This window comes from Nelumbo lutea, chromosome 6 (genome assembly GCF_056320005.1).
Source record: "Nelumbo lutea isolate HS-2025 chromosome 6, American lotus-T2T, whole genome shotgun sequence".
NCBI classification, from domain to species: domain Eukaryota; kingdom Viridiplantae; phylum Streptophyta; class Magnoliopsida; order Proteales; family Nelumbonaceae; genus Nelumbo; species Nelumbo lutea.
Genome location: NC_142689.1, coordinates 64149028 through 64166579, shown reverse-complemented (window position 1 = coordinate 64166579; position 17552 = coordinate 64149028). Strand labels below are relative to the sequence as shown.

The 17552-nt window shown below is 39.0% G+C and overlaps 1 protein-coding gene across 6 annotated transcripts in view; it reads right to left on the bottom strand.

The window, feature by feature from the left end:
• LOC148849261 (xylulose kinase 2-like) overlaps positions 1–10440 on the bottom strand; it is a 30212-nt gene extending 19772 nt beyond the window's left edge. For 3 of the 6 annotated variants that reach the window (XM_088948422.1, XM_088948424.1, XM_088948421.1), the window contains exons 1-5: positions 10323–10380; positions 10093–10180; positions 9297–9951; positions 9112–9200; positions 7915–7979 (exon numbers count right to left, since the gene is read on the bottom strand). In XM_088948422.1, coding sequence (XP_088804548.1) covers positions 7915–7979; positions 9112–9200; positions 9297–9951; positions 10093–10180; positions 10323–10368 — 943 coding nt within the window. In that variant the 5' untranslated portion in view covers positions 10369–10380. The other 3 variants (XM_088948426.1, XM_088948425.1, XM_088948427.1) reach the window with 3 other exon arrangements.
• Positions 10441–17552: the final 7112 nt, after the last annotated feature.

Here is a 17552-nt window from a genome sequence, read left to right as displayed (position 1 = left end):
TGAAATCCAAATTTTCCAATCAGACAATGCAAAATAATTTTTTCATAGTGACCTCACGGAATTTTTTGCTTCGCATGGTTCCCTTCACCGTAGCTCTTGTGCCCGCACACCACAACAAAATGGTGTGGCCGAACGGAAGAACCGACATCTCCTTGAAGTGGCTCGAGGTTTACTACTTCATATGAATGTTCCCAAACGGTTTTGGGTTGAAGTTGTTCTTTGTTCCACTTACCTTATAAACCGTATGCCCTCTCGTCGGTTAGAGTACAAAGCCCCACATCAACTTCTCTTTCCTAAGGCTCCCCTTCTTTCTATTCCTCCTCGTGTCTTTGGTTGTCGGTGTTTTGTCCAAAATCTGTCTCCCATCCGTGGGAAATTGGATTCTCGTGCTATCCCTTTCATATTTCTTGGTTACTCCTTCACTCAAAAGGGATACCGTTGTTTTGATCCTGTTTCTCGTAAATTCTATGTCTCCATGGATGTTTCTTTCTTTGAAGATGAGCCTTTCTATCCTGTTTCTCCTCAGGGGGAGTGTAGGCATGAGGAGAAACTGGTTCAGCTTCCCTCTCTCCCTGATCCTCCACCTTTTCGTGTTTTTTCTCGTCGTCGCAAAGGCCAACCAAATTCAAGAGCTGTAGAGAATCAGGAAGCTGTACCTCTAGTGCCACCAAACTCCTCGGGGGAGGATCATACTCACTCAGGTATTTTGGCTCCCAATGATGTCCTTGAATCTATTGAAAATGATTCCTCTACTGCTAATGATCTTGATTGTCCTTTTGCTCACAGGAAGGGTGTTAGATTGTGCACCACTAAACATCCCATTTCCGACTTTGTCTCCTATGAGAACATTTCATTCTCATTCCGTGCCTTCCTTACCTCTATTGACAGTGTCCCTATCCCTAAGAATGTGGCTGAAGCTCTTTCAGTTCCTAAATGGACAAATGCCATGAGGGAAGAAATTAATGCCCTTCACAAAAATGGCACATGGGAACTTGTTGATCTTCCTAAGGGAAAGGTTCCAGTTGGATGTAAATGGGTGTTCACAGTCAAGCATAAGGCTGATGGAACAATGGAAAGGTATAAAGCTCGCTTAGTAGCAAAGGGATTTACTCAAGTGTATGGAGTTGATTATGTAGAAACTTTTGCCCCCGTTGCCAAGATGAATTCCATTAGAGTCCTTTTCTCTCTTGCGGCTAATCTGGATTGGGTTTTACACCAGCTAGACATCAAGAATGCATTCTTGAATGGTGACCTTGAAGAGGAAGTGTACATGATTCAACTTCCTGGTTTTCTAGCCCAAGGCAATGAACAAAAAGTGTGCAAGTTGAAGAAGTCCTTATACGGGCTGAAACAATCACCAAGAGCTTGGTTCAGCAGATTCCATGTGGCAATTCAGCAGAAAGGATACAGTCAATGTCAATCAGATCACACATTGTTTGTGAAAAAAGGAGAAGGTAAAATTGCTACTCTAATTGTATATGTGGATGACATAATTGTTACTGGTGATTGGGAGGATGAAATTCAGAAATTGAAACTTTTTCTTGCCACTCAGTTTGAAGTGAAGGATCTAGGACCTGCCAGATATTTCCTTGGAATTGAAGTTGCCTGATCAAAGAAGGGTATCTTCATTTCTCAAAGAAAATATGTCCTAAATTTACTTCAGGACACTGGAAAGATGGGGGTGAAGCCAGTTGACTCTCCCATTGACCCCAACCATAAATTAGGAGACAACTGTGGTGAATCGCTCAAGGATGTGAAACAGTTTCAGAGGCTTGTAGGGAGATTGTTATACCTTTCTATGACTCGCCCAGACATTGCATATGTTGTTGGTGTCCTTAGTCAGTTCATGCATGCTCCTAGGTCTTCTCATCTTGAAGCAGCAGAGAGAATCCTCCGATATCTAAAGAAGTATCCGGGTACTGGTTTGTTGTTTCAAAAGCACGGACATTTGAAAGTTGAGGTTTATACAGATGCTGATTGGGCTGGATCCCAAAGTGACAGAAAGTGTACCAATGGCTATTGTACCTTTATAGGAGGGAACCTTGTTACATGGAGGAGTAAAAAGCAAAATGTGGTAGCTAGATCCAGTGCTGAAGCTGAATATCGTGCTATGGCCCACGGGGTTGCTGAAGGCATGTGGATAAAGAATTTGTTGGGGGAGTTGGGTTTCCCAGTGACCAAACCTATAACTCTATTTTGTGATAACAAAGTAGCTATAAGCATTGTTGCCAATCCGGTGCTACATGATAGAACAAAGCACATCGAAGTTGACAAGCATTTTATCAGAGAGAAAGTTATCACAGGCGAAGTGTGTACCCCCTATGTCACTTCTGAGAACCAACTTGCAGACATCTTTACAAAGGGTTTAAACCTTTCCAGACATCATGATCTTTGTGACAAGTTGGGCATGATTGATATCTATGCTCCAACTTGAGGGGGAGTGTTGTCAGTTGTTTATGTATTTCAGGTTTAGTACCATAGGGGTACTGTTGTAATTTCTCCTCTGTTTATATTGTTCGACTGTACTAGTATAAATAATAAACTCATTCTTTCGCCCCCTATGTTCTGGATAGCTTTCAATCACTCGAATCACCTCTCTTCTCCCTTCTCCTCTCCTCTCTTCACTTGCTCTTGCTCAACAGTTTCTCAATTGTACCATGAATTAATAGAGCATGGTGAACTACTGAAGTTGATACCAATCTGACCATAGCAGTAGCCACTGAGGGAGGGATAAATGTTGCGGATGCATTCGTTGGGAAGAAATACCGCCACAGGCAGTAGCAACAGCAGTAACGAGGTGTCCACACAGGAGTCCACGTAGGATTAGGCCGCAGCTTACTTCATCTTATCTTTCACAGTTATCTTATTTGTTTTTCTCATTTATCTAGTCTGATAAGGTTTAGTAGGGAGTCTTAGTAGGAGTTTGATTTATCTAGGGAGTCTTATCCTTCCCAAGATAGGGATCTTATCTGTAAGAAGTCGAATCCAATAAGGAGTATCCCTACCTCTTGTAATCTCCTATTTAAGGAGCTGAAATTAAAGAATAAAGGCATCAAATTTTCGGTCAAGAAAGGAGTAAGGAGAGTTAGGGTGATCTCTTGGGCAAATCACCATTAGGGCGCCAAGATAGGTTCCTCAAGGAAAGGGAGGAACAAGGGAAAACAGGAGGTTCTCCCCGTGGACCGACCTGTGACGCAATCCACTTCCGAAGACGTGGAGAAAACGGCCTTCAGAACACATCATGGCCATTTTGAATTCCTAGTCATGCCATTCGGCCTCACCAATGCTCCTTCCATGTTCCAGTCTCTGATGAACAAGGTATTTCAATCCCACCTCCGCAGATTTGTCTTAGTATTTTTTGATGACATCCTAGTTTACAGCAAGTCGTGGGTAGAACACGTACAGCATCTGTGGACCGTTTTTGAACTCCTGCACCAGCACAAACTCTTCCTTAAGCGATCCAAATGCTCCTTTGGGGAACGCTGGGTCCTTAGGACATGTGATCAACGGGCAAGGGGTCAATGTGGATGACTCCAAGATTCAGGCTATCAAAGAATGGCCCAAACCACAGTCCGCCAAGGCTCTCCGTGGGTTCCTAGGGTTGACGGGTTACTATCGCAAGTTTGTACAAAATTACGGACTTTTGGCGGCCCCACTAACCAATCTGCTCAAGAAAAATGCCTTCCATTGGGATAAGGCAGCCGATGCAACCTTTGCGAGTTTAAGAGAAGCCCTCTCCTCCACACCAGTCTTGCAATTGCCAAACTTTGACCTCGAATTCACAGTTGAATGCAATGCATCCGGCACCGGCATAGGCGCCATACTACAGCAACAAGGGCACCCGGTCGCCTTCTTCAATCGCAAACTGGCGGACCACCATCTTAAATTACCCGCGTACGAATGCAAACTGATTGGGTTGGCCAAGGCAGTACAACACTGGTGGCCATACCTATGGGGAAGGTCCTTCGTCATCAAGAAGGACCACTACAGCCTCAAATATTTGTTGGAACAACAGCTTACCACTTCGCCACAACAGCATTGGGTCAGCAAACTGCTTGGTTTTGATTTTCGGGTGGACTACAAGGCGGGATCCTTAAACCGTGCCACAGATGCCTTGTCTCGCTGAGAAGAAGACAATATGCTCCTTCATGCGATTCCACAACCCCGAGTCACCCTACTAAAAGACATTCGGCACACGCTGCCACAATCACCGGAATGGAGAGACCTTGTTCAGAAGATACAGTCCGGGACAACCGACCCCAATTGGTCCATTCATGACGGGCCTGTACTTTACAAAGGACGTATATACCTTCTGGCTGATTCTTCCTCCATCCCCGCAGTCATCTCCGATATACATAACTCCACTCACGAGGGCATTCAAAAGACATTGCATCGTATCCGAGCAGATTTCCATTGGCCAGGAATGAAAACTTCTATCCGGGACTTCATCAACAATTGCTCCACATGCCAACAACATAAATGGGAGAACCTACATCCAGTCGCCCTTCTTCAGCCCCTCTCAATTCCTACGCAGATTTGGGCGGATATATCCATGGATTTCATTGAGGGACTACCCAAGGTGGGAGGGAAGTCGGTTCTGTTTGTTGTGGTGGATCGTTTCTCTAAATATGCCCACTTCATCCCTATGGCACACCTATACAATGCCATTTCAGTCGCCCACATTTTCTTTACACATATATTTCCGTCTACATATATTTTCGTCTACATGGATTACCGGAATCCATCGTCAGCGACAGAGGCCCCGTTTTTACCAGTACCTTCTGGAAGGAACTGTTCTGATTACATGGTACAACCTTGGCCTTCTCCTCTGCCTATCATCCTTAGACAGACGGCCAAACGGAAGTAGTCAACCGCACGATCGAAATGTACCTCTGCTGTTTTGTAGGGGACCGGCCGCGACGGTGGGTGGATTGGCTTCCCTGGGCCGAATATTGTTACAACACGACCTATCACTCATCCCTGGGCATGACACCCTTTCGAGTAGTCTACGGCTGAGATCCTCCTCGCTTGCTATCATACGAGCCTGGATCGACTCAAATGGACGAGATTGACCATTCCCTCCAGGAACGTGATGCCCTCCTGGCTGAAGTCTCTCTCCGCCTGCAACAAGCGCAGTTACGCATGAAGCACACCTATGACCAGCATCGACGAGAGCTAACGTTTGAACCGGGTCAGTTTGTGTGGTTGAAGCTCCAGCCCTACCGACAACGATCCTTGAGACAGCGGGCTGCTCCCAAACTGGCTCCTAAATTCCATGGACCGTTCAAGGTTTTACGGTGGATCGGCCCAGTTGCATACCAGATCGAGCTACCGGCGAACAGCAGAATCCATGATATCTTTCACGTTTCCTTGCTCAAGTCATTCACAAGAGATCCACCGGATCAGATACCCGCTCTACTGCCCCTCAAAGACGGCAAGCTCATCCTCCAACCCTGAGCCCTCGTCCGCTCCAGAATCAATCGGGGTGTCCTCGAGGTCCTTGTGGAATGGGACAACTTACCATCAGCCGAAGCCACTTGGATGCCCTTCACTAAACTACGAGACACATATCCCGAGCTTGAGGGCAAGCTCGTAGTCCCAGAGGGGTGTAATGTTGCGGATGCATTCGTTGGGAAGAAATACCGCCACAGGCAGCAACAGCAGCAGTAACGAGGTGTCCACACAGGAGTCCACGTGGGATTAGGCCGCATCTTACTTCATCTTATCTTTCACAGTTATCTTATTTGTTTTTCTCATTTATCTAGTCCGATAAGGTTTAGTAGGGAGTCTTATAGTAGGAGTTTGATTTATCTAGGGAGTCTTATCCTTCCCAAGATAGGGATCTTATCTGTAAGAAGTCGAATCCAATAAGGAGTATCCCTACCTCTTGTAATCTCCTATTTAAGGAGCTGGAATTAAAGAATAAAGGCATCAAATTTTCGGTCAAGAAAGGAGTAAGGAGAGTTAGGGTGATCTCTTGGACAAATCACCATTAGGGCGCCAAGATAGGTTCCTCAAGGAAAGGGAGGAACAAGGGAAAACAGGAGGTTCTCCCCGTGGACCGACCCGTGACGCGATCCTACACCCGGGCCCATAACAATAAACCAGTGGAAGACAACCTGATGGTACACCTGGAAGTATATTTTCCATAAGAAAAGTTTATCTGTTTGTGTGTATCAAGTTCAGAAAGAAGCAATACTCATGAGTTATGCCACCCTCCAACTATTTATATTCAAGAGTATTGTGGCAAGATTTTCTGGATTTTTTTATCAGAGTAGAGGCAAAGATTAGATTTATGCCTTCTTTTAATTCCATGAATCCTATGATACAGTTTGGAGAAGATAGTTGCCTAGAAAGTTTTAAGTAGATCTGTGGATCTAGGTTTAAGTTTCTTGTGTTAATATTTTATCATTTGCTCTATACAAATGATTTAAGAAGGAATATATACCTTTTATAAGAAGAGCAGAAGGAAAAAAATAAGTGATATCCAAAACCATCATATATGTATTGAAGGAATTAGAGAATGAAACAATCTGAAAATATGCATAAGCATAAACAAAAAAGATCTCAAAATCTCATTCTCAAGTCCCAATCCATTGTATGGCTTTTGGAATATGAAGGAATGAACTAGGAGGGCTTAAGTTTGAATACTTTTGGCATTCATGAAGAGATTTTAGGTGTGTATTCCAATAAACATCTTGAAAATGAAAGAGGAGCAGCCTGAGAAAAAAGGGGAGCCACCAAATTCTTATTCTATCATTTTATATATTCTAGATTTCTAAATTATTCAAAAGTTTTCAATGGTTTCCATAATTTTCCAATGCTTCTATTACACTTCCATGGAGACCCTGCTTTGAAATACTTTTTATATGTTTGTTCGACCATTAAAACATCATAAAAATAAAGGCTATTTTAAAAGTCAAAATATAATTTGAATACCATACACAATACTAATTGTTGAGTTAGAGAAATAATGAACACATAGAAACTCGACCTAATCACAGTAAATTTTAGGTCCTGCTCTATGAGAAATAAAAATATATTTTAATGTCCCTCCTCATTTTCTACATAATAGGTTGTGTTCTTTGATCAACCAATTATAATTAGTGAGTCACTGTCTTGGAATTTGGGAGCTCTACCCCAACCTTAAATATAGATGTCATCCTTGGGCTTCTACATTGATATATCTGATTCAAATCATACAATACGGTGGATATTTTACTTGGTATTTGTGTTCTCTTATGTAGTCTTAATTTCTATATAATAAACACATAGGTAGGCACAATACATAGACACAAGTACATGCATGCACTCACATGTCTGTGTGTGTACAATCTGGTAGAGCCTAATTGGGTTTATTGACAGCATGACCATATAATTGATTAGAGTCAAGTGACAAGAATAAAATTATTGAAGATAATGCAAGATTAGCACATCACTGGAGCTTCTCTGTTTACCTAGATCAAAATTATACTAAAATATGTAGTTTCTGAAGAGCATCCATTTCCTTCCAAGCACCAAACAAACATATCTTAGAGGCCTAACAACTAAGAGCAACTAACATTCAAATCAAACTTTATTCACCTTCTAAAATCTTGGATCCAGACCATAATTTTGGTTCATTGCATATGATCTTTTATTCAACTAATCACAGAGGTGATGTTATGCTTTCAGATAATTATAAAATTAACTCATATATCATGCTTTAAGACTTGTATATTAGAGAACTATCAGAAAACAGTTACATTAGAATTAACGATTCAAAGATGGTTAAGGCATAATAATTGCAGATGCAAGCAATATTTTCTTATAGATACTGGGCAACTTTAATAAAATCTACAGTCTACAGATGATTGGCTGTACTCATTAATTAAGAGTTATAGGAAGAAATTTTAGATGAAAGAAACTGAGCACCTGCCAAGCTGTTTGGGTTGTCTCCAGACCACTGAATAACCAAACAATTCTTGTTGAAGTGGAACCTGAAACCAGATCAAACAAGTTTCTTTTTGTCAGAGTTAAAATGTAAAGTTAGAGCAACAAACATTTATTTTCAGTACATTAAACACCATACAACTACCAAGTATAATTGGGAGCTGCAAGAAAATAATGGTTGAAAGAATTGTTGAAGGCTGAGTTTGTAGACATAATAGGTAATATAAATGTGGGCACTGTATCATAGTTCAGCTGCCAAATTTACATGGTGATACACTGTGGGAGGCACACGATGCACATGAGTGATAGTTATCCCTGTAGCCTTTTCCAAATAAATTTTCTGTGCTCCAGTTTATCTCAAAAGTCTTTGATAAATGAAGTTTTGAGATACCATAGCAAAAAGGTCCAGCTGCCAACCAAACACTAGGGATCTCCACATGGTTAATGAGGGATCTCCATACTAGGGTTGTCCACATGGTTAATGAGGGTCACACGCTTATAAGAGCAACATATACTGATATACATGTATCTGTATATCAAAATAATACTCAAAAAATGGTGTTTTCCTAGCTCTGCCTGAAATGATTATGAAGGAGCCCCCGAAAATAATAGAGTAGGACAGAAATAGAGAGAGAAGAGAAAAGATGAGAGAGATACTATCATCCACCAGCAACGATTGAAGATAGCAGTATTATCATCTTCATAACCTAATCTAATATTCTAATCTAATGGCTAGGATCATTTCAACCCATTTGACCTGGATAGTTGAACTGCTGACCTGCCACCCAGAGGGAAAAGCAATTCCTTTTCCAGGTTGGTTTTTGAAACAGAGGTAAAAAGTTGTATCAAACATTAGTCATGGGAAGTGAAGAGATAAAATGAACATTTTATACTTGTTTCAGTTTTTCCCAATATCAAATACATTTAAAGCAATGCTGTGTGTGTAAAGAAAAAAAAGAATTTCTTGTGCTGCAAGACTACAATAACAGAGCATGATAATCTTTTCTTCACATGGTTTTACCGAGTTTTCTTTACATATTTCTAGTGCATTTGAAAATAGGATTGGTATATGGTCGATCAAGTCAAGAATTCCATACTAAAAGATCAGACAACATGGTAATGTAGAGCAAAGAACATGGAATTTTGATAATTCAGGGTAAGAAGAAGAATACTACTCACTTCTCCACAAAATAGGGAGCAATGAAACCAGCAACAGCATGGGCAGGTGCTAATTTTCCAAGCTTTTCTTCTAAACCTGGTGCCGTAGCCTACAATGACAATTATTGAGGCAAAGCCACCAATCTCCATTGATATATCAAAACGATAATGTTGGAGAACTCAAATCCAGTTATATGAAACTGTACCTCCAAAGCAATTTTAGACCAGACACGTTGGTTGATATCCATCAAATTCATCCCTGCTCCATCAGTCTCATCAATACTGGCGTAAGCTCCAATAAGAAGAGATGCCATGAAGGAACTAACGAGGGAGATCCTCTCAGTCTCACGATACACATCTGGCTGCTTCTCGAATATCTTCCGGATTTGTGGGCCTGTGAACCTCTCATAAGCGCGCGACCCTGTAATTCGGGATAACTCCAATGCACCTCCAACAGCTTTCTCTATCTCCTTGCACTGCTCGGTGGTGCTACTATCCATCCATATCGGCGATTCCTTTATGGAGAATGCATTCTCAAGCTGATCCAGCAATGGCTTACTGGCATCCAGAAATGCCAATGTGGCAGAACTGCCATTCTTCCAGTAGACACTTCCGTGTTGCTGACCACTACCAGAAACAGCGACAATCCTTTCAAAATCCAACTTGGAGTTGGCAAATTTCCCAAGAAGAAGGTCCAGAGCTTCCACCCACATCAGAGTGGGAGACACAATTCTGCCGTTTTCAGATAGGTCTCTGTAGACTCCATCTTTAGTCTTGTAGTGGGGCAATTCAGAACCGAAATGCACTATCTCTGAAGCGACAATGTTGAGGTTGGAGTCTAAAACCGTCGCCTTGAGTGACCTAAACAATCAGACTCCCATTAAACTCAAGGGTTCTGATATTGCTGTAGTTATTTATTTGGTAAACAGAAATCAACATGCAAAACTATTCCATTTAGACAAAATCTAAACCCCAAATAAATAAAAAGTTGATATAACTCACTGAGTAGAACTATCAAATCCAAGGAAGAGAGAATCCTGCGGAAGAGAACAATCCTCCATTGTTGAAACTTGTCCCAGCAAACCAACCTCTAAGCTCCAAAATACGAAACCACAAATTAAGACAGAAATATAAAGGCGAAACGCGAAATTTATTGGGTTTGGATTAAAACGGAATTTTGGTAAGATTGGGTTATCGTATTTGGGCTTAAATAAAAAAGTTTAATAGCTTACGATCCACCTCACTTCGAGTCCGAATCTCCTGCAAGTCTGCAACCATATTTATCACAATCACAAACTACCAACTCATAGGAGAAGGAGAGAGACGAGTCAGACGATTACGTGGCCTTTTCTTTCATTTTTCTAATTTTTAAAAATTTATGAAATTTAATACACACGTAATAAGTCACTGTTGTCTGTAGCTCACCTCTCTGGCTCTCATTACTTTCTCAATAAGGTTTAAAGCATGGATACGGTATACTGGCTCATTCAATTTTTTCAAACCCCATGAGTTTTTTCTTTGAATTCTTTTAGCCAATTACTAGTGGAGAAGCCCGTGCATCGTGAAAATGAATTGAAAAAATAATAGATAAAACTATATTAATGCAAATCAACTATGATAAACAATTTGAAATAAGTTGGGAAGAATTTGGATTTAGGTCATTAAAAAGTGGTTTGATTGATGTTTGACAATTTATAATTATTTCTTTATTATTATTTTTTACTTTGTACTACTTCATCATAAAATATAAAGTAAGTTGTATTGTGCCAATACGACATGATTTTGCAGATTGTCTATGTTTTAACAGGTCGTGCCATGCCAACAAGTGGTCTTGGGTGGGTCATGCCCTACTGAAACTCTTCAAAGGTTAGGCCTGTACCACGAGCCCAGGTGGGCTCAACCATAGGCCAAGGTGTGAGAGACATAAATTTTTATTAAAAATTGAAAAAAAATATATAACAAAAAGTTAAATAAATTAACAAAATAGACAAGAAATTGAAAAAATCTTAAAATTTTATTTTATATGAATTTTGATTTATACAATTATTTATATATGAAATTAAAAAAATATAATATAAATTGAATAAAATAGTATGTTCCATGATGGGCTACGGGCCTATACCAGCATGATCCACTTTTTTGTTCTATATCGTGATGGCGCATGAGCCTCAAAAAAACCTAACACAACTCGGGAGTATGGGCTAGCCCAAGTGCTACAATGACTAGGCTATGTTGGGTATAACCCACTTTATAGTTTCACATTTATGAGAGATCAAACATTGAAATAGCAAAAAATGATGAAGGTAAAAATTAAAGGATGCAACTTTGGTTGATAGTCAATATCTTAATGGTTAGTATTCATTTTTATTGGAAAAACTTTGTTTTAGTGTACATCCCATTTAATGATAGGTTAAATAAATATCGGAATAACAAAAAACATAGAGGGTAAAGAGGGATCATGATTCGATTTGATCCAAAGTCTGATCATATTTTATCAGATTTGGATATCTTCATTATGGATTTTGGGATCAGATTGGATAATCAGATCTGATTAAAAACCAAATTGGATTCGGATCACCCCTATCCGATTCAAAAGGATCCAATAAGTTATTTATATTTTTATAAGTTTTTTATAAAAAAAACATGTATATATGATGAAAATAGTTGAAAAATACTTTCATTTTTTGTTTTTCTTTATTTAAAATTTAAAATTTTCTTTTTTAATAATTTATTATTTAAAAAAATAAATATGGTTGGATCAAATTCGAATATCCAACATCCTTATCGAATTCGAGTCTAAATCAATATTTGTGAGATCCGATCGAATTGGATTGGACCTATAATTTATCAGATCGGATTCAGATATACTTTGATTTGAATATGATCCGATCAATTTGCATCCCTATAAAAAGGGAAAGTGTAATTAGGCTTTTTGACAAAACATTGTTACCATCCTCATTTTTATTATAGATTATAGAAATCTATAATGGTTATAGAAAAATTAGGGTACAATGGCCAAGAAGGGAAAATAATGGAAATATAAAATACTATATATAATATTATAGAAATATATAATGGAATAATAATGACTAAAGGGGGCAATAATAGAAATAGATATGCAATCAGAATAATAATGACTAAAGAGAGTTAATAATGGAAATAGATAATTAGATTACCCATCTACCATTCTCATTTTTATATATGGTAATAGAAATAAATAAAAATATCCTATTTTTATTCCTCACTTGAATTGCTGTGCCATAAAAACCAAGGTATAATGATTGAGGGGCAAAAATAAAAATAGAAAAATTAAGATCTTTTTACGATAACCATTCTCATTTTTATAAATGGTACAGAAATAAGTAATGCATAATCGTAGATAAGTGGATGAGTTAGGAGGCGTTTGCCAATGTACGATTTTGCTTTTTAAAAATAAAAATAACAAATACAATATTTTTTTTTGAAAGCCAAAACTTTGGTCTATCAAGAGAAACAAACTTTGGGATATACTATCGTTTGATGGCAAAATCTATGGTTAATTGAGCGTGGTAACAAGTATACCTTGTTAAATGTGTAACTTGTACTTTATGAATGATTTGTGCTAATATAAAGAGAAAATGTCAAACAGCGAAAGATTTAGAGCTGATGCATTGATGAATTTGTTATATTAAAACAAAACTTGTCAGTTCAGATGGCCTCTAATTTGCCACCTCAGCATTCCTGTTCCCCCTTCTATTTACACTTTTAATGTATAGGAAGTTCTAAATTATCTCAAATTCCCTTTTATTCTCTCCACCTTTCCCATAAAGATAAGATAGACACTAACTTGATAACATTCAATTTTCTAAATCAATATACCCTTCTCCTTTCTCCTGTTCGTTTCTCTCTCCTAAAATCTCCCCTATTTCTCAAAATGACTAAGAAGAGTTCTTATTAATCTTTTCTTTTAATCATGTGCTCTCTCTCTCTTTCTCTCTCTCTCCCTCTCAATTTATCCTTTGAACGATCAATCTCAGATGGACTTATTCATAGGCCGGGTTGGATCAGGCTTTCGCTCTGTATTAATAGAATTTTTTAAGGCCCGAGCCCTAGCCCGATTCGACCATCGGGCCTATAACTTGGGCTCGAACCCGACCCTCATAAAAAGCCTGAAGCCCGAGCCTGGGCCCGAGTCCAAAGCTTAGTCTATACTGTTAGCGACTGAATAGAGAGAGAGATTATAAAAAAAAGAATAAAAAATGTATATATTAAATTATAAATATATATTTTAATAAATAGTATATTATTTATATATTTTATATAATATATAAAATACATATTATATATTTTATAAAATATATAATGTTGAATCGGGCCAAATCGGGCTTGGACTGAGCTTTTTTGACAAATCCCGACCCCACCACTTTATTTTGACAAGTTTATCCCTCTCTCACCCCACCACTTTCTTTTCATCTGTATTTCACCGTTAATCATGACCAAAGAGGTCTTGAGTCTTGGCTCTCGCCCAAGTGGATAAGAAGGCTATATCAGAATTAGACTACGTTGCACTTTTTTCAGCACCTCCAAGAAGTTTAACTTGGCTCATAACGTCATAAGCTTTTCAGTTTTTTATTTGTTTTTCGTATTTCAGATCTAAGCAAATGCAAGGAAAGTTTTACTCGGCCAATTAATTAATTCCTGTACAAGATAAATGATATGTAATTAATAATCGTGTCAACTCATCTGACTACAATTCAACTGGGCTTTAAACCATTGAGCTCATATGCCAAATGTGTTCTTTTAATTGATTTTGGCCATCTGTTGGCCGATCATGATGGGTTTGTTTGACATTTGCCCATTAGGGGAGGTCTTAGTCAATTTTGAAAAAATGAGAGGAGGTTTCAGTATTTGTGTGAAAAATCAAGGAGAGCTTAATTCTTTTACCCATAAATCAAACACTAAAAAATGCGTAGATTCTGGTTACATTATGTTGCTATTATCGGATGGAGCTCTCGTATCAACCTCACAATGCATCACAGCTGTGCATTGAGAATATCTCTCCTACATGATGTTATTATTCATTGGGAAGATATTTTCAACGCATGACTGTGATCCACTGTGAGAATGGTGTGAGCTGTGCTCTGTGAGGAGGAGATCTAAACTCATATTTTATATACTCAGGTTCTGGACAAGTCATTTTCTATTGGCGGGTAAAAGAGACAATCTAACTGGACTTAATGGCATTGGACACTTGGATTTATGTCTAATCAATTGGATAGCTACTCACATTTTTTTTTGGATATTGATCCCATGTTGTAGATGGAGAGTCTAGATCTGCTTCTCACAAAGCGCTCCACATATCAATCTCACAGCATGTTTTAATCGCATATTGAAAACATCTTCCGTATTTATACATTATTATTCATGGCAGATGTTCCTAATACATAGCGGGATGTGACTGCAAAATCAGTGTGAGAATGCTCTATGAGGAGTAGAGACTTATAGATGGGACCTGTACATGGGCCCGGTTTCGATTTCACCCTATATTATACACGTCTCCCTAGAACTTAGTAAATTACAACATCGTGAACTTCTTGGTACATTGACAAGGATGTATCACTTTAGGCAAAGTGAGAAAGCCACCCATCCTTCCAAGATACAAAGAAAAATCATCATTAAGCTCGTATTCTAGTAAGATAAGATACTACTCTAATCCTAAGCAAGTCTGCCTCGGACAAGGAACACAGGGTTTCCCAAAATCTAGCTTGCAACTTTGTCGTGGGGTCAGCCTCCTCTTCATCTTCATCATGACCCTCAACTCTGGCATTGATTGGAGGAATAAAGTCATCGTCTACATCATAGACATCTTCTTCAAACTCTTATCTCCAAAATGTCCACTTCGATTGCCACGTGTAAGTACCTACTCATGAACTTGGTAGATAGAATATTGGGGCAGTTTGATGCATCTTTCCGTGCGGTATTTCGGCTGTTTATAAGCTGGGAAGACAAAAAATTGGTCTATTTTCGTTTGGCATGCAGAAGATCTAACCGCCAAAAGACGGGATGCTGACAAGACATGAAAAACTCATTTTGGGCTGATTTTGGAAAGCTTCAAATGAAGGTTCCCGCATCTTTCATGCTTTAATCTTGCACGGAAAGACCTGAAATGACGTACGAAAAGATACACATATGCCAAACGGTCTTAGGGCTGCCCAAATCTTATGTCAAAAGCTGAATGTGTCTTTAAAATGTCAAACTACAAAGCTACAAGAAGATCTTCTCAAAAAGACTTATCAAACGGGCCCATATGTATGTTCTAATCATTGGCATTTAATGCATGAGCTAAATCGAAAAGCAAGTCCACTTAGTCAACACAGCCCAATAACGTTAGCGATTCTCATAGTTTGGTTAAATAGGACCCGTTTGGCAAGTCTTTTTGAGAAGATCTTATCGTAGCTATAATAGTCAATAGATGCATTGAGCTTTTGACATAAGATCTAGGTAGCTCGAAGACTATTTGGCAGATGCATGTCTTTCCATGCATCATTTCGGGTCTTTCCGTGTGAGGTTAACACATGAAAGACATGATAAGTTTCATTTAGAGCTTCCTAAAATCAGTTCAAAATGGGTTTCACGTGTCTTTTCGGCACCACATTTTTTGGCAGCTAGATCTTCTGTGTGTCAAATAGGAATAGACCAATTTTCAGTCTTCACAACTTATAAACAGCCAAAAAGCTGTAGAAAAATATAGGCCAAATGACACCTAAACCATTGAATTATTTTTTACAAAACTAAACCGATAATCAGTTTTTGAAAAACTGAAAACCAAAATTGAACTGGAACCAATCAATCAACCTCCTGACCAGTTTGGTTCTCTGACTTTTTTGGCTTACTAATTTTTAATATATGTTATAAATAAATATACAATTATATAATATAAACATTATAAATATATGTAACGGTTAAGTACTTCTGCATTCGAGCTCACTACGAGCCTATCTTGGCACTAGTACCGACTACCGAGCACCTAGCACCTCGTCTTTAGAAGTAGGGATGGTTGATGAGGTCGAGAATTATGTTCGAGTTGAACCAACACATGAAAGCTTAATGAAATGACACGTGGCCGAATTGAAGACGGCCGCTTATCCAAAGTTCAGACGAGTTGAGGAACAGTGGTGTGATGCACCGGGATACGCACCGGAGGCTAACATTAGTGCACGCCACAACCCACAGACAAAGTGGGGACCCGTGGTGAACACCAAACTAAACCAACCATACCACTAAGGTTAGCACGCCCCTGAATTCTTACGTGGAACATGTGATGGTCATCTCTTAAACTTTAATTGCTAATAGATCTGTTTATGGATCGGGTTGGGTTTTATCTTTATATTAACAAAATACATTCATAGGCTCATGTCTAAGTTTAAGCTCAAGTCTGACTTTTATATATAGCCCGAAGCCCAGGTTTGCGTCCAGGCCAAAAACTTGGGCCAAGTTTTTTTTTTTTGAGAAAACCTAAGTCTAACAAAAGAAAATCGGTTATGGTGTTTTGGGCCTGAACCAGAGCTCATAAACCTTAATTCATGTCTAAGCCTGACTTAGAATTGGCTGAACCAGTTGGCCCATCAAGTTACTCAACCAATGAATAGATCTATTTACTAATCACCTCGGAAGGTGACATGTGCTCTATAAGCAAATAGCACAACAACACGCTCCAACAGGTATATAAGGACACGTCGGCCAAGGTGAGATCTTCTTCGCACTTTCTAGCTTCCGAACCCCCTCACAATTACAACCTCGGGGCCTCTGACTTGTGTATCAGTCCAACTCAACAACATCATCTGTTGCTCTTCCACTTTAACTCGAATACCATCACTAATCCTCCTCCTCTATTTAATATGATTCGGCCACGTAAGAAAGGGATTATTTTGTAATAAAAGGAAAATAAAGATGCATTATATGCCATATTTATATTATATTATAGAAAAGGAAAAATAATTGGATATGCCAATTAGATTAAAAATATATAAATGCATGTCGGGGAAAAAAGTCAAAAAGATGGAGTTTTGACCTTCAAAATCTAGCACCTTTGAATCTCACCCAATTCTATTCCACGTTTGCGTTGAGCCAAAGCAAATTAAACTGAGTTGGAAATTGGAATCCAGTCCCGTCCATCCCACATTCCCACACGTGTAGTGTAGCTCCACCTTTTTTTATGCCCCCTCGCTAACTTAACTCGTAAGTCTCTTTCTTTCCTAATCCAAACAAGCCTCCAATTTGGTCATCGATCACGTAACTCCTTGTCGGTTACATTCCTTTTTCAATTACTATTGTACCCTCATTACTGTCTCGGTCCGCGGTACGACTGCTTCCATACGTCCACCGGTCCGCGGGATGACCACTCACGACCTCGCCCTTTTTTGTTTCTTATACAAAATGACTAAAGTATCCTTTTCAAAAATTTCCATTCGATAATCAAGAAT